Here is a 12,398-nt window from a genome sequence, read left to right on the forward strand (position 1 = left end):
TCTCTTATTCGAATTATAGCGACCTGAACATTTGCATAGAAGTTACTATTTTAATTATGGTTTATTAGTTATTATTTTAACACCTATGCCTCATTGGGGGATAAATCTTTATCACAGACACAGTCTGTCAGCTTTAGTAATAGATGCAAAATAGCTGGGACATGGAATTAAACTTTGCACACAGTCACCAAGTTCCATTGAATGCTCTTGCCTGGCCCACAAAACTTCCCTTACTATTAAATCACATTGATATACCAAATATGAGACAGACTCAATCTTTGTTGAATATCAAATCTTGGATGACTGAATGACAAATGATCTCACACTGAACTGAATGTGATAAGAAACCACTGAAAATTTACCGTGTAATTCATCTTACCCTCCAACATGATTGTCTTCTCCAGGTTTTACTGTTGTCATAGTTCCTTCCTGCCTGGCTACCCAGTGTCACTGATATAAAGTCCCTCCGCTGCGGTGAATACATCCTTCACACTCCTGAGAGGATGTTACTTTCCAGCACGCTGCAATTAATGCAAAGATGAAGCAGTGATGAGACTTGTTTTTCTTGCTGTTCTGTTAAAACACAAGAACTCTTTCTCAACACACAGCAACATAAATTAGCTTTCACGCTAGCATCTGCTCCTAGAAAAGAAAAACAAGCTTTGGAGAATGCATGGCACAGCAGCTGAAAAAAATGGGCTTAGGGAATCAATCTGTAATAGGAGCAGAACCCACTCAGTTCCCTGATACCGTTCTGCCAATTAGAGCATGGCTTGATCCCATTAACCAATCAAAAAGAACATATGGCACAGAAAAAAAGTCACATATTCAACAAGGTGATGCACTCTCAGTAGATTTGCATATGAATGTTTTATTAAAACTCAAGAATTGGGAGTCCTGACCATAAAGTGTCTTGACAAAACTATCAAAACCTATTTAAAGATTTTTTTTGACTTATCAGAATTCTTACTTCTGCCTAACCAGTGGAAATAGCAGTGTATCACTGCACAGAGTAAACATGCAATTTAAAAACAAATGTACACGGCACGGTAGCGTAGCGGTTAGCGCGACGCTATTACAGCGCCAGCGATCGGGGTTCAATTCCCGTCGCTGTCTGTAAGGAGTTTGTACGTTCTCCCATGTCCACGTGGGTTTCCTCCCACATTCCAAAGACGTACAGGTAGGTTAATTTGGGTTTAAAATGGGCCGTGCGGACTCGTTGAGCCGGAAGGGCCTGTTACCACGCTGTAAATAAAACTTTTAAAAAATTTTTTAAAAAAATACACCTCCACAGAGAGCCACATCCACAATTAGTCTCATACAAACAGTACTTTAAAATCTGGGAAACAGCACTCAGGTCTATGGAAGACTTCCACCAATGATTCCCAATGGGATATCCAGTCAATGGTTCATTATTTTTGTCTCTTATCGTTAAGTACCACTGAGCAAATAATAAAATTGAATACATAACAAGATTGATTTAAAGAACCTCTGGGAAATTGACCATAGTCATCAGTTCATCTACATCACAGAAATATTCATAATAAAAATAATGAAAATGTTCAATTCAATTAACATTTTGTCTAAATTTCCACCTTGTAAGACAGCTTAGCAACATAAAAGTGCTATGTCACACCTATGGCTTTCTTTTTCTTAGAGTCCAATTTTCCAAATGCTAGACAAACTTTTTTGTATCATTACCATTGCCTAAATATCTTTCTATACAACAGGAAAAACAGATCCTCATAAATCCTGGGATTTTGGTTTGATCCCGAGCCTGAGTGCAGTCTATGCAGAATTTACACATTCTCCCCGTGACTGTGAGAGTTTCCCCCAGGTGCTCCTGTTTCTGCCGATAACCCAAAGATGTGTTACTAGCTAAAATAGTTATAGATGATCCTTGGAGTAAGTTAATGGCAAAAAAGAATCCGAAGGGGAGTTCTTGAGTATGTAGAGACAGTAAGTTCCAAAATAATAGGGAAATAAAAAGTGGATTCAGAGTCATGGGACCGCTTTCCAGAGCACCAGCTCAATGGCCTCCCGTGACACTGCACGCATACTAATTCTGGTATGGTCCATATAAGATTCCATGCAAAGTGAATATAGTAGTGCTTTGCAATTCTATCCCTAAAATGGATGACTTTTTTTTTTGCCTTTTTATGAACCTTAGCCACCAGAACCAACACTCTAAGTGTCATGTGTACCTAGACCCCTTCAGTCCTGTACAAAAGTTTCCAAATAGTGAAGTAAACCTGCAATAACGGAATCCTTGGGACTTTGGTTGGGGCCAGATGGGCAGATTCTCCAGACAACTGGACGTTTCTCCTTTTGATACTCCAGCACAATTTTAATTCACCTTTTTTAAAAAAAAGATGTTACACAAAGTAGCGTAATAATTTTTTCACTGAACCAGGTGAGTTTAAAGAGAGCACATGAAGAAAAATACAGTGAGTTTAAACAGAGGGCAGGAATAGGGCCCCAGTGAATTTAAAAGGAGCGTGGCAACCAGGCTCGGTGAGTTGATAGAATGTGCTGGAAACGGGGCCCTACTGAGTGCTAAAGGAGTGTGGAAAACATCAGCCGGTGAGCCAGACAACAAACCACTGGGATTTCTGAACAGCAGACCTCACACTTATCCCGTACTGATCACCCCTGCCCCCTCCAATTTATGTCTTCTGCGGATATTTACACTGCAGCCCCAATTCCCAAGTCCAAAGCACTTCATCCTTCCTTAAAAGATTTGTTACAACCTATCTACATCCCGAGTACAGGTTGAAAAAAATGCTTTAAAATCGTGAGCAGAATTTTTCACTGCAAACCAGAGTAGACAGCTGGAACCAGAGTTTTCTAAACACCACCCCACAAGGAAGTAGAAAGAAGGAAGTTAATGAAACTTAAGAGCATTAGCAGTAAAAGAAATTTAAATTAGCTGGAAAGTTTATCTGATAAACGAAGGAACCGTGCGACATTTATTAGGATTGAAACTAATGTTAGAGCGTCAAAGAGTTGTACAGCACAGATTCCGGCCCTTCGATCCACCACACCCAGGCCGAACCTTTGCCCATCTACACTGATCCCCTTTGCCCACATTAGGACCATATTTAAGTATGCCTTAAATATTTAAATGTTTATCCAAATGCTTTTTAAACATAGTAAATTGTATCTTTTTCCACTTCCTCCTCTGGCAGCCTGCTCCAGATATCAACACCGTGTAAAAGAAAATTTACCCCTAAGATAGTCTTTAAATCTCCTACCTCTCACCTTAAACCATGAGACAATGCCTGTGATGAGAGGGTGGGTAGAATTTTGCGTCTGTGTAGTCCCAAAAGCCAATTAACTCACAAGACGGAGACAAGAGACCGCAGATGCTGGAATCTGGAGCAACACACGATCTGCTGGAGGAACTCAGCGGGTCGAGCAGCATCTGTGGGAGGACAGGAATTGTTGACGTTTTGGGTCGGAAACCCTGCATCAGGCCCAAAATGTCGACAGTTCCCTTCCTCCCACAGGTGCTGCTCGACCCGAGTTCTTCATGCCCGCTTATTTGCTATACCCCTATTATGGGACAAAGATATTAACTATCTACCCCATACTACTCATAATATTCACTTCTGTCAGATCACACCTCAGCCTCCTTCGCTGTAGGGAAAACAAGCCCAGCCCACCCAACCTCACTCTTTGACTAAAGTCCTCCAATCCAGGCAACATCCAGGTGAATCTCCTCTGCACTCTTGCTAGCACAATCAAATCCGTCCTTTAGTGTAGCAACTAGAATTGCACACAATACTCCAAGTGTGGTCTAACCAATGTTTGGTAAAGTTGCAACATAACGTACCAACTCTTATATTCTATGCCCCAACCTATGAAGGCAAGCATGCCATGTGCCTTCTTTACCACCCTATCTACCTGTGTCACCACTCTCAGGGAACTATGGACTTGGACCCTACATCCTCTCTTTGGTGCTGTCACCTAATCTTAACTTGCTACACCACTAAGAATCAATGCAACTTGAGCTTTTTCTGGTGTCTATCATTACATTCACAACTTTCATTTTTAGCCAGCAAAGATAGACAAAAGTGACAAGAATAATAAAAAAACCAGGATACCAAGATGAAAATGGATAGATATGCAGGATTTTCAGAACTCTTGCATTTCTGTTTCCCCTTGTCCTACCTTCAGTCCTGAAGAAGGGTCCTGACACGAAACATTGACCGCCTGCTTTTCTCCACAGATGCTGCCTGGCCTGCTGAGTTCCTCCAGCATCGTTGTGTTTTTCGTCAAGGTTCCAAAGCCTTTTAAGCGACAAGATAAGGTGCGGGATATTTTCATAACTGCATCCTGCGACGTTAAGCAATTGGGTGTAACACATGGCGACACAGGAGACTCCAGATGCTGGAATCTGAAGCAACACACAAAGTACCGGAGAAACTCAGCAGGTTAGGCAGCATCTATGGAGGGAAATGGCCAGTCGACATTTTGGGTCAAGACCCTCACCTTGCTTCGTGTGCTGCTGGGTGTAACACATTAACTGTTAGGTTTAAAAGGTGGCATTTACAACCAATGACAGCTGGAAAGTTCCCACTGAATCAGTTTTAAGGTCAGAGTACACTGCAGTAAATGTCTTCAAAATAAGGCTCCAGCATAAATACTAACATGTATCTAGCAACTTTAACACAGAAACTATTTAAAGGGTTTTTAACGTTAGCATTATTTATACCCCTAAAAATGAGTCGGTGTCGGTCTGTTGAGGGGGAAACAGGTGGGGGGGGGGGAGGGGGGTTGGCGGGAGGGAGGGAGGCGGTGGGGTGGAGAGGGAGGGAGGCGGTGGGGTGGAGAGGGAGGGGCGGGGGGACGTGGGCGGGAGAGAGAGGGGACGTGGGGGGGGAGAGAGAGGGGACGTGGGGGGGGAGAGAGAGGGGACGTGGGGGGGGAGAGAGAGGGGACGTGGGGGGGGAGAGAGAGGGGACGTGGGGGGGAGAGAGAGGGGACGTGGGGGGGAGAGAGGGAGGGGACGTGGGGGGAGAGAGGGAGGGGACGTGGGGGGGAGAGAGAGGGGACGTGGGGGGGAGAGAGAGGGGCCGTGGGGGGGGAGAGAGAGGGGACGTGGGGGGGGAGAGAGAGGGGACGTGGGGGGGAGAGAGAGAGGGACGTGGGGGGGGAGAGAGAGGGGACGTGGGGGGGGAGAGAGAGGGGACGTGGGGGGGGAGAGAGAGGGGACGTGGGGGGGGGGAGAGAGAGGGGACGTGGGGGGGGAGAGAGAGGGGACGTGGGGGGGGAGAGAGAGGGGACGTGGGGGGGAGAGAGAGAGGGGACGTGGGGGGGAGAGAGAGAGGGGACGTGGGGGGGGAGAGAGGGGACGTGGGGGGGAGAGAGAGAGGGGACGTGGGGGGGAGAGAGAGGGGACGTGGGGGGGAGAGAGAGGGGACGTGGGGGGGAGAGAGAGGGGACGTGGGGGGGGAGAGAGGGGACGTGGGGGGGGAGAGAGAGAGAGGGGACGTGGGGGGGAGAGAGAGAGGGGACGTGGGGGAGAGAGAGAGGGGACGTGGGGGGGAGAGAGAGGGGACGTGGGGGGGAGAGAGAGGGGACGTGGGGGGGGGAGAGAGAGGGGACGTGGGGGGGGGGGAGAGAGAGGGGACGTGGGGGGGGAGAGAGAGGGGGACGTGGGGGGGAGAGAGAGGGACGTGGGGGGGAGAGAGAGGGGACGTGGGGGGGGAGAGAGAGGGGGACGTGGGGGGGGAGAGAGAGGGGGACGTGGGGGGGAGAGAGAGGGGACGTGGGGGGGAGAGAGAGGGGGGACGTGGGGGGGGGAGAGAGGGGGGACGTGGGGGGGAGAGAGGGGGGACGTGGGGGGAGAGAGAAGGGACGTGGGGGGGGGAGAGAAGGGACGTGGGGGGGGGGGGGGACGTGGGGGGGGAAGGACTTTCCCCCCACCCCAGCCCCGGGACCCTTCCCCTTCCCCCCCGCGGGGCCCAGTAGACCCCCCCCCCGGACCACCCCCGCCCGCTCCCCCCCCCTCACCCCGCAGCCGCTCCTCCACACAAGGCTCCAGCTTTTGGCCCCTACCGCGTCACTTCCGCCCAGGGCGGAGCCATCCCGAAGGCCAATCGGGACCCGGCAAACGGTGACACGTCACAGCCCGGCCCCCGGTCGGCGATGCGATGGGGAGGGGGGGTGACGGAGGGGGGGGTGACGGGGGGGGGGTGAGGGGGGTGACCGGGGGGGGGGGTGACGGGGGAGGGGGTGACCGGGGGGGGGGGTTGACCGGGGGGGGGATGAGGGGGTTGACCGTGGGGGGGGGTGAGGGGGTGACCGGGGGGGGGGGTGAAGGGTTGACCGTGGGGGGGGTGAGGGGTTGACCGTGGGGGGGTGAGGGAGTGACCTTGGGGGGATGAGGGGGGTGATCGGGGGGTGGTGAGGGGTGACCGTTGGGGGGGGTGAGGGGTTGACCGGGGGGGGGGTGAGGGAGTGACCTTGAGGGGGGTGATCGGGGGGTGGTGAGGGGGTGACCGTTGGGGGGGGGGTGAGGGGTTGACCGTGGGGGGGGGTGAGGGAGTGACCGGGGGGAGGGGGGGTGAGGGAGTGACCTTGGGGGGGATGAGGGGGGTGATCGGGGGGTGGTGAGGGGGTGACCGTTGGGGGGGGGGTGAGGGAGTGACCGTGGGGGGGATGAGGGGGGTGGTGAGGGGTTGACCGTGGGGGGGGGTGAGGGAGTGACCGGGGACCGGGGGAGGGGGTGAGGGAGTGACCGGAGGGGGGGGTGAGGGGTTGACCGTGGGGGGGATGAGGGGGTGATCGGGGGGGGGGGGTGAGGGGGGTGACCGTTGGGGGGGGGGGTGAGGGGTTGACCGTGGGGGGGATGAGGGGGGTGATCGGGGGGGGGTGAGTGGGTGACGTTGGGGGGGGGTGAGGGGTTTGACCGTGGGGGGGATGAGGGGGGGTGACCAAGGAGTGATCCGGGCTGAGGGGGTGACAGACCAGCCAGTGACGACCAACACGCATTACACTTGCAATCAGTGCAGGAGGTGCAGTTATTGCAACATTTATGACAACAACAACAATCATCGCATGAACGTCTTACACAACTGTTATAATAAAAGCAATAAATATAGTAATAATGCCAATAATAACCCTTGTGCTGATAGCAATGGGCATTACAATAACAGACATTGGACAGTCAAAAACTCAGCAGCATCTGTTGGGAAATAAAATAGCAACAACTGCAAAAACCATTGCCGTAAGAATAACCAGGACAGTAGAAATATTCCCATGTTGCTGGTATTTTCCTCATGTAGATTTGGATATTGTTTTTCCAATTTAAACATCCCATAATGCCGTCCGTTACCTTGCACCCTTTTCATATTATGTTTCAAATATTAATTTCCTCCTAACATAGAAGGAGGACATTCAGCCCATTGAGTTAATGATCTGGATGATGGAATTGATGGCTTTGTGGCCAAGTTTGCAGACGTTACAAAGATAGGTGGAGGGGCAGGTGTTGTTGAGGAAGCAGGGAGTCTGCAGAAGAACTTGGACAAGTTGGGAGAATGGGCAAAGAAGTGGCAGATGGAACACAGCGTAGGGAAGTGTACGGTCATGCACTTTGGTAGAAGGAATAAAGACGAGACTATTTTCTAAATGGGGAGAGAATTCAGAAATTGGAGGTGCAAAGGGACTTGGGAGTCCTAGTGCAGGATTCCCTCGAGGTTAACTTGCAGGTTGAATCAGTAGTAAGGAAGGCAAATGCAACGTTAGCATTTATTTCGAGAGGACTAGAATATAAAAGCAAGGATGTAATGCTGAGGCTTTATAAGGCGTTGGCAGTCCACATTTGGAGAATTGTGAGCAGTTTTGGGCCCCATATCTAAGGAAGGATGTGCTGGCATTGGAGAGAGTCCAGAGGAGGTTTACAAGAATGACCCCAGGAATGAAAGGGTTAATGTATGAGGAGCGTTCGATGGCTCTGGGCCTGTACTCGCTGGAGATTAGAAGGATGAGGGGGGATCTCATTAAAGCCTACCGAATATTGAAAGGCCTGGATAGAGTGGACGTGGAGAGGATGTTTCCAGTAGTGGGAGAGTCTGGGACCAGAGGGCACAGCCTCAGAATAGAAGGACATCCCTCTAGAACAGAGATCAGGAGGAATTTCTTTAGCCAGAGGGTGGTGAATCTGTGAAATTCATTGCCACAGTCGGCTGTGGAGGCCAAGTCATTGGGTATATTTAAAGTGGTGGTTGATAGGTTCTTGACTAGTAAGGGCATGAAAGGTTACGGGGAGAAGGCTGGAGAATGGGGTTGAGAGGGAAAAATAAATCAGCCATGTTCAAATGGCGGAGCAGACTCTATGGGCTGAATGGCCTAATTCTGCTCCAATGTCATATGGTCTAAAATGTATGGTTTACAATTACATATAAATTATGTCTATGTTCTTGACTCAATTATCCCTCATTCTCTAATGCTACTTCATCAGAAGATCACACCTCTTCTTCACTCCCCAGAACCTTATTAAAATCTCCTGAACTTGGTGGTGTTGGTTAATTCCTGATTTTGTCATATTGGTGCAGCAGCAATGCCTGCAGGATGGTCAACGTTTTGGGTCGAGACCCTACATCAGGACTGAGAGTGTAGAGGGGATACAGCCAGAATAAAGAGGTGAGGGGGAGGGATGAGGCAGGGGCTGGTGAGTAATAGGTCGAACCAGATTGGCGGGTGGGGTGGGGCGGGGCTCAGGATGTTGGGCAGACGGACCTGGGCGTGGGAGGGCGAGGGGAGAGTGTTGAGACAGTCTTGTAGATGAGAGCTGGAAGCAGATAAGGAAAAGAATAGGGCAGAGGAAACCAGGTGGGGAAGGGGGTAGGAGGTGGGTGGAGACAAAGGCTGGTAGATGATAGGTAGAGGGACAGGTGATGAGCAGTTGCAACCAAATGAGGGAGGGGCTAGGAAAGGTGAATCAAGGGAGAAGAAACCCAGGTAGACAGCTATGTGGATGATGGGAAGATGGAGCCAAAGAGGTTGTAATCTGAAGCCAAAAAAAACAACCACTAGAGGAACTGGCAAAGTGCGCTGCCAGTTGAGACCCTGCATCAGGAATCAGGAGTAGCAAAGGGATAGATGACATTTCCGGTCGAGTCCCTGCGTCAGCCCCGATGTAGAATCCTGGCCCGTATCGTCGACTCTCCCTTTGCCTCCACAGTTGCTGCCCGACCCGTTGAATTCCTCCAGCAGCTGGTTTTTACTACGGACAGATGGAACCTGGAGGGGGAGGGTGTTAAAGGATGGAAAAGGGCGAACAAAGGGAGAGAGAACCTGGGAGGACCGGTGGGCGTGGGTTACCTGAAAGTGGAACAAGGCTGCCTAAGTGGAATACGAGGTGTTGTTCTTCTAGTTTGCATTTGACCTCACCCTGGCAGTGGAGAAGGCCGAGGACAGACGGGTCGGTGTGCGAACGGGAAGTGGAGTTGAAATGACTTGCAACCAGAAGCTCAAGATGGCCGTTGCAGATACAGCGTAGGTGCTCTGCTAAGCAGTTGCCTGGTCTGTGCTTGGTCTCACCGACGTAGAGGAGACCACATCGTGAGCACTGAATGCAGCGGACCAGGTTGGAGGAGGTGCAGCTGAATCTTTGCCTCAACTGGAAGGGCTGTTTAGGTCCCTGGACGGTGGTGAGGGAGGGGGTGAAGGGACAAGTGTTGCACCTCCTGTGGTTGCAGGGGAAAGTACCAAGGGACACAGAAGGGGTGGATGGCAAGGGATGAGCGGACCAAGGAGTCACGGAGAGAGTGGTCCCTGAAAGAAGGGAGGGGGCACAACGTGCAAGATTTGACCAGCGGTGGGATCCTGTACGAGCAGGGGGAAATGGTGAAGGAGCCCTGAGGTTGGATATCTCGTGGTGAATACCTTATCCCCCCCGACATGCCAAAGCCTCTTCACCATCCACGAGGCACAAGTCAAGAAGCAAGAGGAAACATTCTCCATTTCCCTGGCTGAGCACAGCTTGACAAACATTTAGGGAGCTTGACACCACCCACGACAAGGCAGCCTGCTTGATTAGCACCTGGTCTATCAGTCTCAACATTCACTCCCTCCACTAATTGCAAGATCTAAAAAGTACATTGCAACAACTCACTGAGATTTCTTTGACACCATTTCCCAAATCCACAACTCCATGCCAGGAAGGAAAGGGCAGCAGGTGAATGGAAACACCATCGCCTAGAAGTTCTCCTCATACGTCCATTCTGGATTGGAAACATATTGCAGTATCTTCATCATTACAAAATCATGGATCTGTCAGAGTTCCTTCACCAGAGATTGGACAGCTCAAGCAGGTGGCTCACCACAACATTTCTCAAGGTAAATTAGGGATGGACAGTAATCACACCTTACCCAAGACACCCACAACCTGTGACAGAAAATGTACCTAACCCAAAGCCTCTCATTGTGTGTTCTTCACCGATTGAACTGTTTTGTCCACTTGCTTATTCCTAACTTGGCCTCATGCTCCTGTAAGTTGTTCTGTTTTTCCAGATCTACTCACCTTATCAATGAAAATGAAAATGCTTTGCAATTATAGCCAGTATAAAACCTAAAATCTTGTTATTTGAGTTCTGGATGAAAAATATGAGTTGAAAAGGGTAACTGCGGGGATGAATAGAGCACATCGGAGTGTGAGATGCGTAGATACATGAGTTAGAGGGGAGAATTTGGGATAAAAGTTTCCACTGGGCTGTGTTCAGAGATGAGGAAGGTTGTTCAATTTATTCTTCTCATAATATGAACAGCCTTGTACTTTTTTTACATTGTCTTACATTAGGATGATACGGTGATGCTTCTACCTTACAGATCTAGGTCCTGGGTTCAATCCCGTCCTTAGGTACGGCTTACACAGAGGTTGGACATTTTCCCAGTTACCATGAGGGCTTCCGCTGGATGCTTTGCTTTCCTCCTCCACCCCAAAAGTGTGGAGGTAGGTTACCGTAAGTGGCAAAAGAATCAAAAGGGAGTTGATGGGCGTGTCAGAGAATAGGTTACAGGGAAATAATGAGAGGGGATTGGACTGATGGGGAATGCTGTGCTGAGAACTGGCATGGAATGAACGGCCTCCTCCCTGTCATAGTAAGAAAACGCTCTCCTTTAAAGCCGTAATTTTCTTCAGCTGGAAGCAATAAAACATAAGATCATCAGCATGACAATTTCTCCAGTAGATGAATATTTTCATTATACCTTGATTACAATCAAGATAAAATTAGGCAAATTTTGACTTTGTAGCATTGTTAACTTCCCCAATTTTTATTTTCCCTAATTTGAAAGATCTGTTCTAAATAATCTTCTGTGATGTTCAAAGATACTTTAATTAACATTTCTCAATAAAAAGTATTTGTTTTGGAGAGAAAAATTCTGCATGTGTGGGCAGTCTGATATATAAAAGGGGGTGAGGGTGTCCCAAGAGACTGCAGAAGCTGGAATCTGGAATGTTGGGGAAGGGATGCAGGGTTTTGATCTGAAACATCGACAATTCCTTTCCCCCATAGCTACTGATCGACCCGCTGAGTTCCTCCAGCAGATTATTCATTGCTCTTGAAAAGGGGGTGGTGCATCATCGAAAACTTAGTAACATTCTGAAATGTTTCAATTCCAAAAGTTGTGTTCAGGATTCCCAGTGGTTCAGGAAGATGTGTTGGTGCAAAACATTTATTACACCACTGGTACTTCATATACTTTACACACTTTACACAAAACAGTCAGAATGCCGTTTTTATTTTAAACATTAAAACTCAATCCAATCAATTTTACAGCACAACCAATCAAATCACAGCTTATTTTGCAAGTATAACTGGAGAAAAGTTAGATTACCAAGCATCATTTTCTGTTCTCTATGCAATCAAATTCTTATTAAAAATAAATTGTGAATTCCCATGAGATTTCCCAAGTGGATCCCAACTTTCATTGCCGGTCCCTCTGTGTAGGGTACTGTGCTTATACGTGGAGGATCTTGGATGTAGGTATCTACTGACATATAAGGTACATTTGGACGTCACAGCCAGGATTTTCATTCATTCTGCAGTGCCCAGCATTGGTTACTGCTACAGAAGATGGCTTCCAACATTTCTGTGAAGTCTACTTCTGACTATGTCCCAGGCTGTACAGGAAATTCAACTCAGAAGGGTCCTGTTATTTAGTTACCAGTTGGATCCTCTTCCTCCTGTCTCCATGTCCACCCCTCAGCCCAAGTTTATAACCCCCCCCACCCACATCCCAGTCTGGCCTCACCACACACTGCTGAACAACTACCAACCATACCCCACCCATGGATCACCCAGCAACCACTCCTGATTGCCATTCAGAGGTTGCCCCCTGCCCACTGCCAATCATCTGTAGTGCCCTCTTTGTCCCAACCTCCCCTT

The 12,398-nt window shown here is 49.1% G+C and overlaps 1 protein-coding gene across 5 annotated transcripts in view; it reads right to left on the reverse strand.

Moving 5' to 3' along the window:
* LOC127582070 (endoplasmic reticulum mannosyl-oligosaccharide 1,2-alpha-mannosidase-like) overlaps positions 1–12,398 on the reverse strand; it is a 131,537-nt gene that overhangs the window by 48,283 nt on the left and 70,856 nt on the right. For 3 of the 5 annotated variants that reach the window (XR_007958053.1, XM_052037056.1, XM_052037053.1), the window contains exons 1-2: positions 6,019–6,063; positions 380–521 (exon numbers count right to left, since the gene is read on the reverse strand). Coding sequence is in view for 4 of the 5 variants with exons in the window: in XM_052037056.1 (XP_051893016.1) it covers positions 380–484 (105 nt within the window). In the remaining variant the exon portion in view is untranslated. Of the gene's footprint in view, positions 1–379; positions 565–2,252; positions 2,357–6,018; positions 6,064–12,398 lie in introns of those variants that run through there. The other 2 variants (XM_052037054.1, XM_052037055.1) reach the window with 2 other exon arrangements.

The sequence above is a fragment of the Pristis pectinata genome, chromosome 23 (genome assembly GCF_009764475.1).
Source record: "Pristis pectinata isolate sPriPec2 chromosome 23, sPriPec2.1.pri, whole genome shotgun sequence".
Lineage (NCBI taxonomy): Eukaryota > Metazoa > Chordata > Chondrichthyes > Rhinopristiformes > Pristidae > Pristis > Pristis pectinata.